The sequence below is a fragment of the Helianthus annuus genome, chromosome 6 (genome assembly GCF_002127325.2).
Source record: "Helianthus annuus cultivar XRQ/B chromosome 6, HanXRQr2.0-SUNRISE, whole genome shotgun sequence".
In the NCBI taxonomy this organism is placed as follows: domain Eukaryota; kingdom Viridiplantae; phylum Streptophyta; class Magnoliopsida; order Asterales; family Asteraceae; genus Helianthus; species Helianthus annuus.
Genome location: NC_035438.2, coordinates 47,191,095 through 47,208,558, shown reverse-complemented (window position 1 = coordinate 47,208,558; position 17,464 = coordinate 47,191,095). Strand labels below are relative to the sequence as shown.

General features: G+C 39.4%; 1 protein-coding gene across 1 annotated transcript; it reads left to right on the top strand.

The window, feature by feature from the left end:
* The first annotated feature begins 13,050 nt into the window (after positions 1–13,050).
* LOC110944692 (G-type lectin S-receptor-like serine/threonine-protein kinase At4g27290) lies at positions 13,051–13,731 on the top strand. The gene has a single exon (XM_022186343.1). The coding sequence runs from the start codon at positions 13,051–13,053 to the stop codon at positions 13,729–13,731; it is 681 nt and encodes a 226-aa protein (XP_022042035.1).
* The last annotated feature ends 3,733 nt before the right edge of the window (positions 13,732–17,464 follow it).

The window sequence follows — 17,464 nt, the reverse complement described above, 5'->3', positions numbered from 1 at the left end:
TTTCAAGAAAATACAAAAACATTTGAAAAATTCAAAAATCCAAAAAGATGTCTTTATGTTCTGTCTTTTCGTTTAAAAAAAATTCTGAAAAATTCAAAAATTCAAAAAAAAAAAAAAATTAGAAAACCCAAAAATGAGTTTCTTGGAAAAAGGAAGATGATGATATTCACTAGTGTGGTCGGTCAACGTGTTCAAAAATGTTAAACAAATGATAAGTATCTCTACTAACGATGTATCGGTAGGCTCACAATCAATCTAAAATGTGTAGGATGATACAAACCTAACAGACTTCAAGTCAGGTGGGAACCATTCATTGGCATATGGTCTTGGTACCGAAATTTCGTTTGAGAGATTGTCGAGGTTCTGGGATATTCGGTCTTTATGCTGCTTATCATCTGGGTATCATGGTTGTTTCTTTTACCAAAAAAAAAAAAACGGGGACGCAAGTCTAGATCTTCCATGATACCACACATACGTGTACATATTGCATTCGACCTCAATAAGTGATCAACAATCACATGTCCCTCAAATAAGTGATAAAATATCACATTTATCCGGGAGTCAAGTTCGTCTCTCTGTTGTACGAAAGTACTGACCTGTTCACGGACTTGCTCCTGTGCCCTCATGCATCGAAAATCAAGTTCCTCATCAATAAGTGATTCTATCACATAGGGCTTGTTTTCAATCAAAATAAGTGAGTATCTCACATCTTTATACGGTCAAACAGATGATAATCGGTATACTCACCGGTAAGATGAATCCTCGTGCATACCTTGATACGGGAATGTGTCGTGAGTGGATTAACATCGACTTGTAAGTATAATCCTTACCGTAAATCGTATCTCCTTGTGATTACGTTTGATAAGCTTGAGTTTATGTGGACAACAATACCGATAATCGAGGTAGTATACTTATCCAGAGCTTTAAACAGAAAATCAAAATCATGTTGACTAAGACCGTAAGCTGGTATGATTCCTTATCCTTGAAACTCGCAAAAAGTTGCACTTGTACAGTTGTTTATTTCTTTCAATTGCTTTTCGTTTAGTTTTCCACGCTTTAAATTTGTTTTTAGTGTAGTGTGTAAGTTCTTTTTTTTTATTAAGCCAAAGTTGTAGCTTGGTGTTACTGCCGGAAGCCTGAAACCTACTTCATAAAACGTCCTTGCATTTGAAAACTCAAACAAAATGGAAAAATGTTTCAATTAATCAAAATCTGTTCAGTGTGTGCCAAATTGTCATGCCTTGGTATTTCTGCAAAATGTAGTCGACGAATCAAAATATGGTCAACGAAACAGATTCATATCGACAAAATAGCTTGGTCAAAAGTCAAAGTGTCAACATTTGGTCAAAATATGGCCCATTTTTGTTTCGTCATGGGCTAAGTTTACAAGCCCAAGTCCAAGCCCAAAATTCCGTTTCGTCGAGGCCCGTGTTCCGTTTCGTCGAAGATATCCGTTTCGTCGAAGTGGAGTCGGTGTATAAAGGTCCCAACTATCAGATATGTGTTCACTTTTTCAAACTTCATCTATTCATCTTCTCCAAACACTCCAAACCCCCATACTTTCGGTTACCTACTCAAACCCTCAAAACCCTCATTTTTTCTGTTAAATCTTACGATTATCAAAGGTACTAAGATGTTCCCGATCACTGGTTTAACATTTTGAACCGTCGGTTTTGTCGAAAAACCTCGAAGATCTTATTTTCTTCTTGTTTCTTTGATGTTTCATGATTTGATGTTGAACTTGTATTGATTTCTGTCAATAACAGATAGATTTAGGGTGTATGTGCGATTATGTACTGTGTTTTGGGTTTGGGTTTATGTAACTAAAACAGGGGATTGTTGATTGTTGTGGGTTTGCAGTTTCAACCAGGTTTTTGACCGGAAACCACATCTTCATTAATCCTTGGGTATGTTTCCCACTTGGTTTGGGTTATACAAAGTATTGATTTTGATAAATGATAATCTGCTACTTGTTTAAACCCCATACGGCGAAACGCCCAAATTTCAAAACCCTAACCATGGCGAAACAGGCAAACGGCGAAACGGAACAGTCAATGAAACGAATCTGTTTCGTCGTGTAACTGGTCAACAAAACAAATTGGATCCGTTTCGTCGATGAACTGATCGACGAAACAAAATGGTCAACGAAACTGAGCTGGTCAAATGTCAAATTCTATTTCGTCGAACATAATTTTGTTTCGTCGAGTGATATCTGTTTCGTCGTCCATGCCTTAGTGAAATCTTCTGTATGGTGCTTGTTCACAGAAAGTGTGTAATTATGTGCTTAATGTCCAGTTGATGTTCAAACATGTTTGTATATAAGTCTAATACACTTATTATGACATAGTGACTTATTGTGAATGTTTTTCATATACAGATGGCACCGAAAGAAGGCAAACGGAAACCCGCGACAAAGAAAGAGAACAAGACGGAAGAGGAGATTATGTCCGAAAAGCGTCATAATCAAATCGCCTATTTGGATCCGGAAGAACAACTTGCTGAACTGAAAGATATCACGAAATGGACCAGGGAGTCGCGGATAAACTATGCTGTCACTTTCTCGACGCCGGTTTACAAGTCTCTTATCAAAGCGTTCTGGGATTTCGCAAGCGTTGTGCAATTGGATGGAAAGGATGTTATCAGAGGCCGTGTGAACAATTTGGATGTGATAGTATCTCCGGATATTCTGAACGAAGTGTTACAACTACAAGACCATCCGGACGCTCCAGATTCTATTCCAATCATGTGTACGCGAGGCTTCTTGTTACGTATGAAGTGTACAGGAGACATCTTCAGCACTCAAATCAACAAGGGTGATATGCCATTACGCTACAAGTTTCTGCTACACGTTCTCATTCAGTGCCTTAGCAATAGACGTGCCGGATATGACATGGCTGGCAATGATCTAGTTGGTTTCATGGTGGCGTTGGTGCTAAACAATCCATTTAGCATCTCAAAATACATTTTCGGCAATATGAAGGAGAACATGACGAGAACTGGAAGTAGAATAACCGGGAACAAGTTCTGGATGTATCCACGGTTTCTTCAAATGATTATGAATATTCAACATCCTGGTCGCCAACAACGATATTCTGAAGATAGAAGCGATGAACTTCAATTCTTTAAGGATAATCAAGAATCTTGCGCACAAAAGATACAAAGAAAGCGATCCTCCAAGAAAGTTGTTCGGTGCGCTAGGAAACACTGATTACGTTGCTCCTGAAGAACATAAATGGCGTCACGATGACAGCCAATCCGATGATGAAGAGCCGGAGTTGAAAAGAAGAATGAGTGAAAAGTTTGGTCCAGATCCAGTTGATTTGGAGAGCGATAGTGATGATGAAGGTGATGATGGTGGCGATACTGGTGCCGTTGGTGCATCTAGTGTTGGAACTATTGGTGGTACATCAGCAGGTGGTACATCAGCGGGTGGTACATCAGCGGGTGGTGCATCAGCAGGTGATACATCAGCCGGTGGCGATGAAGAGGTTGATTCTAATTCTGATGATGATTATCTAATCAAGCCTGGATACGAAATGTATCTCGATGAACGTCGCGTTAAAAGATTCAGGAAGATTCAATAGGAAGATGATCCAGAATACGTTCCTTCTGATTCTGAAGCGGAACGTTTAAGGAAAAGGAAAGCAGAAAAATCTGCAGAACATCAGAAGAAGAAGAAAGCTCGAAGATACTTGAGTACCTCTGCTCGGGAATCTATTCCACAAGCACCAGTTCAAGAACCACCTGTAATATCTTCAGCTCCTGAAACTCAAACAGTATCTCCTCAGGCTGTTCCACAAAGATCAATGGCTGAAGCAATTAGAGCAACTACTTCTCAGCCTAGTGGTGTGCGTCAAAGGATTTTCTCGGAAATGACTCAAGACGAGAAGAATAACTTCCTATTCTCTCAACTTGAAGCAGCGGCAGATCGTATTCAAAGACAGACGGATTTCATTAGGATCACGAAAAATGATCAGATCACTCATCAGGTGGACATAGATAAGTTGAAGCTCACTGTTGGCGAACAACAAGCTGTAATACAACGCCAACAAGCTGAGATTGATCAACTTAAGGCTGAAAACGTCCGTTTGAAAGCTGCAGACGCAGAAAGGGAGAGAAGGAGTTCTGTACTTCAAAAGTTAGCTGAAGATCTGAAAGGTAGATGTGACTTCATGAAAGATTGGTACGAGTCATGAAATACAACTATAGCTGAGGGAGTGAAGAAGATAACTGCTGGATATGAGTTTCTTCGAAAGCAGGTTGCTACACTATGGGATGATAGATGTAAACAGCAAGAAGTTATGCAGAAACGAGATGATGATCCTGAAGATCAAGGAAATCCTGATCCTTCTGCTACATCTCAGCAGCCACCAGCCACTACATCCTCCGCAATGGTCGTCTTTCAGCTATCAGTGATCGGATCTTCTCAAGGAACCTCCAGTGGAACAGTTGCTGAAGAACAACTGCTTGAAGCTTTGACTGGTATATCCTCTGTTCCTAGTTCAGCTGATCTGGCATTGCAGGTTATTCATCCAGTTACCGGAGAATTTCTTGAAGAACGTGAAATTGTTGAAGATCTCTCACATCAGCAGTTGATTACTCTGAAAGCAATGAGAGATATTGATGACGATGAGATTGAGAAGATGCCTAGTGAGCCGGAATCTACTAATGTTGAGAACATTGAAGAAATTGGCTTCGAGGGAAATGTGAAGAAGTCTTTGTATGTTCGACAAGACGGAACTGAGTTCGCCCTGTTTGGTGAAGATTGGCTAAAAGACAATGTAGAAGACATTGATGAGCATCTGAAGAACCGCGATACATCAGAAAATGCCACCGATGCGTTCTCCGCGTGGCGTCAACGGTTCTTGTCAAAGGTTTCCAAGCCCGTGCTAGAGGCTGCTCAGTTTGACTACTTACTGCTTGAGAAAGCGAAGCCTAGTGGGCGAATCCTATGTTGGATGTTTGTGAAGGAAATACATTGCGTTGCCATTAAGCGGGAGTTTGGAATCCAGTACTTTCGGTCTTTGCTGAGCATTCTATCTTTGCCATTTTATGATGTGGCCGCATTGACATAGATAGAGCTCATAAATCGCTCAAAATATGATGGTGCAATGTTGTTCGAGCGACTGATTAAGTTGAACAAGAAGTCTGGGTGGAAAGACAAGTCATACAAACCTCAGTTCCCCATCTATCAACAAATCAAGTTTACGCTTGATCCGGCAACCAACACTGGCAGATACAAGCTTGTTTATGAGCCAGCGAAAGTGGTGGACAAGATACCCTTGATGCCAATGAGGTAAGACTTTCTTGGTGAAATGCGATTATGGTGTTATGATTCCGACACACATGAGGCAGTGATCGTTTTTAATGGCGATCAAGAAAATTTCAGGATGCTGGATCCGATGTGGATCGTCAACATGTCTGCATCTGACATTAACAAGTTATACCGGCATGACATTTTCTATGAAGACAAGGACGCGCATCAGGCGTTGAAATTTCAGCGCGTCGCTTGTTTCTGTTACTATCGGGGAATACATTCGGGCAGTTCGTGGTCCGAACGACACTGAAGAAGGAAGATTTAAAGACCGAAGACGAGTAACAGACAAGGGGGAGTTTGTTGATGCATTTTTGTGTCTGTCACTAGTCTTGTAATTTATGATGTATTTTGTACGGTCTTTTATCGTTTATCGAGTCTGTATTTGCCGTCGACCAAGTCGGATATCCTCCTATCCGCTTGTGTTCGACTTGTTTGTCTCCTTTTGTTGTGTAACGATCTATGAACAATGCATGTTGCATGTAAAAGGTATTTTTGTCATATGTATGTGTTTATATGTGTTGCTGTTTGCTGTCTGTTTGCAGCAAAAAGTTAACATTTTGCAGCCATCGATAAAACAGGCTGTTTCGTCGAACACTTATCGACGAAACAGGCTTGTGTCCATATCATTCTGTTTCATCATGGTCAGCGACGAAACAGACTTGTTTCGTCGTCTGATGGGCTTAGTGTTGTGGCCCAGTTCCATTTCGTCGACCCACCTTGTGTTTCGTCGGATCCCTGGCCCAGGCTGCTATATATAGGCACAATCTGTTTCATTTAGAAGTTAGAGATGAGAGAATACCCTTAAAGTTACTCTGTCAAATTGTGTGTGTATCAGTTTGATCTTGTTCTCATCCGTTTAATCAATAGAGTGTGTTTCGTTGATTAAACCGTGCTCTTATATAACTGTGTTTGATTTGGCATAGTTACGGGGATTCCGCACCCGTAACATTGTTTGTTATAAACAAGGACTAGGTTGTTGTTATCGATCCTCTGATTTCGGGACCTACACATTGGATTGTTGATAGTGGGGCATCCAGACACATGACAGGCGACATGAAGCTTCTCTACGATGTCAAATCTATTAGAGGAGGTTATGTTGCTTTTGCTGGAGATAAAGGCGGATATATTACTGGTGAAGGAATGATATCCAACGGGGTTGTAAGCATTGACAAGATCAACTTTGTACAATAACTTGATCACAATCTTCTCAGCGTTTCACAAATCTGTGATAAGAAGTTTTCAGTACACTTTGATGCAAATGGATGTTATGTGCTGAAACCCGGCTTCAAGATTCCAAAAGAATGGATTCTCTTATCAGCTCCAAGGATAAATGATTTGTATTTCCTTGATATGAGCCAAGCTATTACAACGTCTGCACAAGCAACCTGTTTCGTTTCCAAAGCCACAGAAAAAGACTCAATCTCTTGGCACAGACGAATGGGTCACATTCACTTACGCAAAATGAATCATTTGGTGTCAAATGAATTGGTGAATGGTGTTCCTCTTAAAAACTTCCATCTTCAAGACGTCTGTGTCTCGTGCAAGAAAGGAAAACAAACGAAGAAGCGACACCCGACTAAGAAGATCAACACGGTGGCCGTTCCGCTCGAACGTTTGCACATGGATTTGTTCGGTCCTATCAAGCATAAAAGCATCCAGAATGATCAATATTGCCTCGTGATAACTGATGATTATTCAAGATTTTCTTGGGTGGCGTTCATGGCACACAAGAGTGAAACTTTCCGTATTATCAAAAACTTAATCATTCAGATTGAGAATTTGTATAAGCTGAAGGTTAGACGGATACGCAGCGACAATGGTATTGAATTTAAAAATCATGCCATGGCGGAGTTTTGCACCTCAAAAGGTATTCTTCACGAATTTAGTGCGGCTTTTACTCCTCAACAGAATGGCGTCGCTAAACGTAAAAACCGTACATTGATCGAGACTGCTAGGACAATGTTGGTAGAGTCACAGTTGTCGATTCCCTTCTGGAGTGAAGCTGTGGCCTCTGCATGTTACACGTTGAACCGGGTCCTTACAGTCAAAAGGCACAACAAGACCTGCTTTGAGCTTCTTAACAAACGGAAACCAGATTTGTCATATCTTGAACCGTTTGGAGCTCTGTGCACAATAATCGATCCAAATGGAAAGTTTGTCATATCTTGAACCGTTTGGAGCTCCGTGCACAATAATCGATCCTAATGGAAAGTTTGGGGCAAAAGCAATTGAAGGATACTTTCTTGGGTATGCCACCCCAAACTTAAGAGTCTGGAATCTCGAGACTAAAAGGGTCGAGGAATGGTCTGAGGTCAGAGTACAAAGGCATACATTGCCAGTCAAATGTCCTGGTCAGCCTTGGATGTTTGAGTACATTGACTTTTTCAATTCGATCAATGTTGAAGCAGTTGAAGAAAATGTTGCGGCAAGGATGTTTTTAGAGAGTGACAACGCAACAGATTCACCGTTGGTTCCTCCAATTGTTGTCAATCAAGAACCATCTTCAGTGAACAATAATGCTCTCGACAATGAGGATTTTCACGATGCTACCGAATTGAACGTATTTTCAGAGGATGATGAATTTCTCGATGCAGATCAAGAAGCTCCAACAACAGCAGTTCATGGTACCTCAGAGGCTACACCTCCAGTGGACGCCCCTAGAACAGCTGAAGCTACTGCATCATCCTCTTCGTCAATTCCGGGTATTGAATTGGTTTTTGATCTCAATCTCAACAATCTAGGTACAAATATTCCAGTTCAAGATAATCCAGAAACAAGGATTCACAATACCCATCCTCAACAAAACATCATCGGAAATGTACAGAGTGGCATTCAAACAAGAAACATGTTGCGAAACAACAACAATGCAGGCTTGTATGTGGCGATTCGAGAATCTGGTCAACAAAACGATTGGTCCTTTGCGTGTTACGTTTCACAAGAAGAACTAAAATCTATTAAAGAAGCTTTGAAAGGTAGTTCTTGGGTTGAAGCAATGCAGGAAGAACTGCAACAATTCCAGAAGCTAGGTGTCTGGAAGCTAGTTGAGAAACCTGAGAACTACAAGAAGATTGGTACCCGTTGGGTGTATAAATACAAAAAGGACGACCGTGGAGTATTTATCCGAAACAAAGCAAGATTAGTCATTCAAGGGTTTCGTCAGATAGAAGGGATCGACTACAACGAAGTGTATGCACCTGTTGCACGTCTGGAAGCAATTCGGATCTTCCTGGCGTATGCCTCATTCAAAGGATTCAAGGTTTATCAGATGGACGTCAAAAGTGCATTCTTACATGGTGTGGTTGAAGAAGAGGTGTACGTCGAACAACCTCCAGGTTTTGAAGATCCTATCCATCCCGATCGGGTTTGGTTACTCAACAAAGCTCTCTACGGTCTACATCAAGCACCGCGAGCTTGGTACGCAACCTTATCTAATTATCTGCTGGAGAATGGATTTCGCAGAGGTCTTATCAATTGTACTCTTTTCATCAAAGAACAAGATGGAGATCTTCTACTGGTACAGGTATACGTTGATGATATTATATTTGGTTCTACTAATGATGTTTTGTGTAGGAATTTCGAGCGTATTATGCAGGATAAATTCGAGATGAGTACTATGGGGGAAATGACTTTCTTTTTGGGACTACAAGTGCAACAAACTGAGTCTGGGATATTCATCCATCAGACTAAATATGTTGGTGACATCTTGAGCCGGTTCCAGATGTCTGATGCAACGCCCATCGGTACCCCATTGTAGCAAAATCACGGAATTAATCCAGACTTGAAGGGTGAAGTTGTTAGTCCCTCATACTACCGCGCGATGATCGGATCTCTTATGTACCTCACAGCATCAAGACCAGATATAATGTACCCAACGTGCCTGCTTGCCAGATATCAAGTCAACCCGAAGGCCTCACATCTTGCAGCTGCAAAAAGGATTTTTCGTTATTTGAAGGGTTGCCCTGACACCGGTCTATGGTACCTTAGGGATAATAACTTTGATTTGATCGCTTTCAGTGATTCTGATTTTGGCGGATGCAAAATCGACGGCAAATCCACAACGGCTGGATGTCAGTTTTTGGGAAATCGCCTAGTCACATGGCAGTGCAAGAAGCAGACGTGTGTCGCTACATCAACATGCGAAGCTAAATACATTGCTACCTCAAGTTGTTGCTCCCAAGTCCTGTGGATCCAACAACAATTGCGCGACTACGGTTTTGAATTCCTAACTACTCCTATTTACGTTGATAATTCTGCTGCCTTACAGATCACTAGAAATCCTGTGCAGCATTCAAAGACCAAACACATCTAAATCAAATATCACTTCATACGTGATTGCTTTGATAAAAGGCTAATCGATGTTGTTAAGGTCCACATCGATGACCAACGTGCCGACCTTTTTACCAAAGCATTTGACAAATCAAGATTTGACTTTTTATTATTGGTAAACGGCATTAAGGTCAAGCAAGAGTAAAACCAACATCGGAAAATCATTTTTGTAAATATCTTTGTGTCTTTTAAATTTATCATAGTTTGTTGATTTTAGGTGGAGTAAATCCAAAATTTGAAAAATACAAAAACATCGAAAAAAAAAATTTCAAAAACACAAAAACAATAGAAAAAAAATGAGTTTCCTGGCAAGCAAAAGAGAAAATGATAGTACATCAGTGGTCTGTCCAAACCTCTTTAAACCTTAAATGAAAAACGATAAGCAGCTCTATATAAGATGTATCGGTAGGCTCACAATCATTTTAAAGTGTGCAGGGTGATATAAACTTAAATCGACTGAAGACCGGGTGGGAACCGCTCATTGGCATATGGTCTTAGTACCGAAATTTCGTTTGAGAGATTGCCGAGGTGTTCTGAGATATTCGGTCTTTATGCTGTTTTATCATCTGGGTATCATGGTTGTATCTTTTACCGAAAAATTACGGGGACGCAAGTCTAGATCTTCCATGATACTATACATACGTGTACATACTGCATACGACCTCAATAAGTGATCAACAATCACATGTCCAACAAAATAAGTGATAATATATCACATTTATCCGGGAGTCAAGTTCGTCTCTTTGCTGTACGAAAGTACTGACCTGTTCACGGACTTGCTCTTGTGCCCTTCATGCATCTGAAAATCAAGTTCCTCATCAATAAGTGATTCTATCACATAGGGCTTGTTTTCAAATCAAAATAAGTGAGTATCTCACATTTCATATACGTCAAAACAGATGATAAATGGTATACTCACCAGTAAGATGAACTCTCGTGCATACCTTGATACGGGAATGTGTCGTGATGTGGATGAACACCGGTCGGTAAGTATAAATCATACACTAATCGTATCCCCTCGCCATGATTACATCTGATAAGTTGAGCTTAAGTGGACAACAATACCGATAATTGTTATAGGATGCTTATCTTAATGTGAACTAATTGAACAACAAGAGCGTTTTGACATGACTGTATACTGATATGATTCTCAAACCCTCGAAACTCACAAAAAGAATGTCTGTAAATATTTATTTAATGCTTTCAGTTTCTGCATCTTTGTATATATTTACTTACTGCTTTCTGTCTTTACATTTGAAATATTCAAAAATTCCAAAAACATTTTAAGTGTGTTTTAATATAAACTTTCTAAAAGCCAAAAAGATTTTATTTCTATTTTATTTTCGTTTGTACGATGTTGGAGCTCGAGTCTTCGTTACCTGAAACCTTATTGAAAACCAAATCGACTAAATCTTCATAAATGGTCAAAATTTGCAAGTTTTGAAAGTTAAAAACCTAAAATTGAACAATTTGTTAAACTTTCAAACTGTCGGACGGTAGTTGATTGAAATATGGTCACATGTGTGTTATTTGTTTATGTTAAACTATATTCCAAGCATTTGTTCTCATTACGCGTTTAGATTTCTTGCATGTGCAGATGCTAAAGGCGAAGAGAACATGTTCGATGACATGCTTCGGAATGAAGACACGACGTGAAGGCACTCAAAAGATAAAGATGATCGAGTTGCCGCTGACCATCATCAACACCACAAGGATCTAAAGAGTTGAAGATCAAAAGATTCACGAGCATAACTCAAAGGAGAGTTTATCTTAAGGGGGAGTTTGTTAACACACTTCCTACATGAAAAGGGGAAGGCACTCAAAAGATAAAGATGATCGAGTTGCCGCTGACCATCATCAACACCACAAGGATCTAAAGAGTTGAAGATCAAAAGATTCACGAGCATAACTCAAAGGAGAGTTTATCTTAAGGGGGAGTTTGTTAACACACTTCCTACATGAAAAGGGGAGTTTGTTGATACACTTTCTACTTACGACACGTGAAGACTTTGAAGATCCTCCGACAGAGAAGACATGGAAGACGAATCTCACGAGTAGCGTCCAAGGGGGAGTTTGTTGATACATATTATGTGGACGCGACTCGGTTCGGCGCGACTCGGTTCGGTTCAACTTAGGTTCAGCTCAAGCCCAACGTCACGACATTCCTCCATCGTGCGCAACAACAAATGTGGGCCGAAACAACGAAGGGCTTTGACCTTTGTCCTTGGGCTGAAACCAAGTGGACGAGACAAAGAAAGAGAAGACTTGGGCCTCAACTGTTTGGGCCAAAGCCCAAGTCGACGAAACAAAATTTATGTCGACGAAACATGTCTGTTTGGTCGACCTTGATCGAGTTTCGTCGTCTGCTCATGCATTTCGTCGAGACCTGCTTGTGTTTTGCCGTATCTGTGCTATATAAACAGACTGAAGACACAAAACAAGATAGAGAAGACCCGTGTGAGAATAGAACACAGAGAGAGAAGTGTGAGTTTATCAGAGAGTTTATTAAGCTTACTTCTTGTATCATCTTGTACAATAAACTTTGCTGAATCAATACACTTCTGTTTAAATGTTGAATCATTGTATATTGTGTTCTCGCTCTCGGTTTGCTTTCCCGGTTGGATTCCGCACAACCGGGTTGGTTTGTACACAAGGATTAGACGACTAGATCCTCCCCTAGCCGGACCTACATAGTGTGTGATTGTGGTGGAGTTGCTGAATTTTAGACTTGATTATTACCCAAGGCACATACCCTTACAAAGTTCACGAGCCCGCCGCAACGCGCGGGTTGCCTACTAGTTTTAGTTACTGTGTTATTTTAATAAAATGAAATTTAAAGTAGTTTATACCAAAAAAAAAAAAAAATCCATATGGCTGGCCATGCCAGCAGAAGCCAAGCCACACCACACCCCTTGTTTTTGAATATTACCTTGTGGATCCCATACTCGTCACGTGTCGAGCAATGCCCCCAACCCATGCCCCTCCACACCTCATAGTCTAAGAAGATGGAAATTGTAGAGGTGCCGTTATGGCGTTATCACATGGAGACAACTGTTCTTGGACAAAACGAGTGAAGAAAAAACTTAGAAGACAGCGTATGTTTAATGTAGACAGATTTTAGTCACCAAGTAATTTCTTGCCGTGTGACACAGGGCACTATACATACCCACACGGCACGGCAGCATAAAGTTTGGATGGATCCTTGAGTCTGTGCAAACGAATTTTCTCCTCCAGGTTATAATCACATCTTTTAACGTCATCTAAATAATAATATTAGGCATTAAATGAAATAGAAAAAAGAAGATAACGCACCCCACCAATTGGTTGGTGAGAAATAGCGTCCATCTTATGCTAGATATATATAATAAACAAAACATAAAGACATTTTTAGAATCTTGAGAGGAAAAATGGAGAGAGTAGCTATACTTGTTCTTTTACTTGTTTCACTCCCCATTCAGAAAATCTATACTGCCGAAATCAATATCATTTCAGATTTACAGTTCTTGACAGAAAAAGATACATTGGTGTCGCCTGCCGGAACCTTTGAACTTGGCTTTTTCAAGCCGGGTAGCTCTGGGAATAGCTACCTTGGCATATGGTACAAGAAAATATATGTCAAAACAGTTGTTTGGGTTGCCAACAGAGAACACCCACTCACCATCGCATCATCAGGCGTGTTAAAGATTGTCCATCCAGGAAGTCTTGTCCTCATGAACAATAGTACCAATGGTATAATGTGGTCATCCAACACAACATCCTCAGGAAATGCGACTGCAAAGCTTGATGACAACGGAAACTTAGTCATGACGGACGGAGACAACGTAAAGATTCTCTGGCAGAGTTTTGATTATCCAACTGATACACTTTTGCCTGAAATGAAGTTCGGGAGGGACCTGTTGACGGGCAGGGAATGGCGTCTATCATCATGGAAAGGCAGTGAAGATCCAGCTCCAGGTGAATTTACCTACAGCATTGACACACATGGTTATCCTCAGCACATACTCAAACAAGGCGAAAATATGATCAAGTTCCGGGCAGGACCATGGAATGGTATTAGGTTTAGTGGGGATTCGGCTGTTAGACCCTAATTCGTATTTGACAAAAAGTCGCAGCGGAAATTCGTGCCATAAAATTTCTTTCATTACAAACATCTTGACTTACTTGAAAGTTCATTTTAATATGTATCTTTTACAAAAATAAAGTATAAGTCCTGCTTACTAAAGTACATACTCAAATATTCCCGTACAATCTATCTTGTGACTCGATCTTTGATCTCTATTCCTCGTGATAACCGCCCGTGATTCGTACAACCTGCACTCACCACATACATTCGTAACATTAGTACACAATACATAAACAAGATTCAATCTCGTACACTTCCCATTTCGTTATCTTTCTAACTTTAAGCATTTCATCTGCGTATCCATATCCTGGTGAGGCTTCAATAATGTACCTGCATTACTTTTCATTCTCAAGGCACACTATTAGTAACGTATTACTCGGCGTATCTAAATCATGCATACATACATTCTTACGTGCATACATACACATCTACATACGTACATACCTTCCTATATCTCTACATACATGCATACGCTCATACGTACCTTCATATATACCAAAATATACATCTACATACGCACATACATTACTACGTCTCTACATACGTACATATGCACATACGTATCTTCACATATACATAAATACACATCTACATACGTACATTCATTACTACGTCTCTACTTACTTGCATACACTCATACGTGCCTTCATATATACTTAAATACACGTCTACATATGTGCATACACTCTTACGTACATGTTCAAGATCTTACATACCTCTTATATATCCATACATTAATTACATGGTACTTAGACTTAGATTTTTAGCCCATAAACGTCAAAGGAACGATAAAAATCATGTTTGGGAGGCCCGCCGTGGTCCACGGATAATAAACCGAAGCCTACTATACCCAAATCAACTTAGATAACATTTTTCAGGTTTTTGAACATGGGGAGGCCATCGGCGACGACCCTAGGGGCGTCGGCGACGGCCCTTGCAATTGCCCGTAGCCCAAAACTTCCGTAGACAGCCAAATAACACGTCAGCCAAAAACTGACTTTCTAGAGCCCGTCGGCGACGCCCTCTAGAAAATGCATTTTTCTGCAGCTCCGTTTCATCGTCCGTACGCACTAAAACGCGCATAACTTTTGAACCGTTTACCCGTTTAACCTCCCGTTTCTTCCTACATGCTTGTAAATTCACATTCTATCATGTGGACTTGAAATCCCATATCCAGATTAAAGAAATTCCTAACTTACGCACTATCGGATTAATATTCATTTTCACTCAAAGCTTATTTTGACCCGTTAAGGTGATTACGCATTAAATGGTCTATGACTTACAAAACCATTCTCCCCACTTTCATACTTGACCAAAACATTACACTAATCGAATAGCTTGTTTCTAAACTACTTTTAAGATCGTTTGCCCAATATACCCATCAAGGGCGTTTTAGACAACTTTAATCCCATCATTTACGATGAAAGACTTTGACACATAATTAACCTCAAACATCATGTTTAATTTATTAAAACATTATATTACTCAAACAAACTAAGAAGTGATTACGGAAATCACTTACCTTATGCATCCGTGTTTGCATCAGTTTCCTTGCCTCATCTTGACCTGTTAGCCTTCCATGCTTGGTCCATGCTAGTGTGGTTCCTATTCTTTCATGTCGTCATGCCATAATAATGTTAGCATTCATGCTCATTCATATTAATACACATTTTTCAACTCTTATCTACATTGACTTTTACTAACGCGCATACGACATGATTTGTCAACCACATTGTTCAATATCTTCAAAATCCAAATTCGTTATCACACATAGCACATAATTGGTCTAACACATATTCCATGATCTCTTGATTCTTATATTTGTGTCAAAATGCCTATCCATACTATAAATTCTTGGTTGACTTTCAGAAAGTCAACCTTCTAGCATATAACTTCTAACTTTTGAACACGCATTCATATTGATATAGTAGACCATATTAATGACGTGATATTCATTTCATACGTAATGTTGTATGACACATACAACTACATGATCACCTAGTCACATACACAATATACACATAATCAATTCACACATACTTATACTTTCATAATTCTATATTCGATAACCACACCCTATAAGAATCAACTTAACATAATCGTAACATCATCCTTGCTAGTAAGGTATATGCTATACATTTAGTACACGCTCACTTTTAGCCTCATTTAAGGGATTAGTAGACCACATAGCAAACCTCACCCGTTCAAACACAATGTACAAGCTCCTAATGCTTAAACTTGACTCACACATACATTCAACCCGAATCCTTATACGAGTTCCATCTTGAGCACATTCTTCAAGTTAGTAAAGTACTAATCATATCATTATCCTATTCTCGTTTACATATATCACGCCATTTCATACAATCTCACATCTTAACTTCACTTAGACATTTCATCATACACTTGGTGTGCGTACAACTTCCTAAGCACATAGCACAAGTAGTTTAAGCATGTTCTTCCCAAATTCATCTCATGAACTATTTTATTCAAGCAATATCACATTGTCATCAATTCTACATCATGTTTACTATCAAAACCTATCATATAACATCTTGTGCAACAACATAATCTTAATATCAAAATTCACATGTTCATCATAATCATTCTCACACTCATACACATGGGTTTCATTCTAATTCACTAAGATAACTAAAATTCGGCCATGATTCTACTTAAACATGATAACATTAGCAAGCATACAACTCATACCCACTCTACTCTATGTGGGTTTTCACTCCCAACATTGATTAGCCGATTTTTAAGCATACATAATGTTCTAGATGGTGATCCTAGTTCAACATCATTCTAATTCCATATAAACTCATGGATTTTCTTGAACCCTAACATAATCAAGTTCATTAAAATGTCAAATTCTTCTTACCTTAAGCTTTAGTAAGTCTAGATGATCAAGAAATCACCAACATGCATGAGCAATGGCCATGATTAGGGCTTCAATTGGATGAATTTGTGTGATTAGAAGGGTTCCCCTTCTTCTCTTGGCTCTGGCGTCGAACACACACACACACCTGATGTGTGTGTGTGTTTTTTTTAATTTCATTTTTATTAATTCAACTTTCATAACATGTCACCTTTAGCCCCTTAAGTTTAGTGTGGTAATTGTTTAGTCACCAAACTTTACTACTACTATCTAACTTGTACCGGTAACCAAGTTAAATAACATATTTCTCACATTTTATTTCATATTCCATGAAATCATATTAGTGAGTTAAACGTTCGGGTTTTGTACACTTTTGCCATTCGATCTACTTAGTTAACTAACTAAAACCTTTAAACACAAGGTGAATTTATAATTCGGATTTTGGGACGTTACAAGTCTACTCCCCTTAAAGGAGGTTTCGTCCCCGAAACCTTTCTGATTCTAACTCTTACCTTTTCATTTTATTTAATCAAAGTGCATAACACGTACTAAATACATTCGGAGTCTTGGCTAAAGATTTGGTTCATAAACAACATATTTGTACACATTCTTCCTACCTTCTTTAATTAAGTAATTTACTATCACAGGCACATAATAGGTCAGAAATTTATCCAGGGCCCTTACTAGTGTCATTACACTTTATAATGCTAGTTCCTAGCACATCTCTTTACTAACGGTTCGTTCATCAATCTATTGGCTGTACAACCTATGTTTACGACTTGTTTCTATCTTTCTAATTAATCATAATACACTCATG

Excerpts from the sequence above, each read along its gene's own strand:
- LOC110944692 (XM_022186343.1), top strand. The coding sequence starts at position 13,051 with ATGGAGAGAGTAGCTATACTTGTTCTTTTACTTGTTTCACTCCCCATT.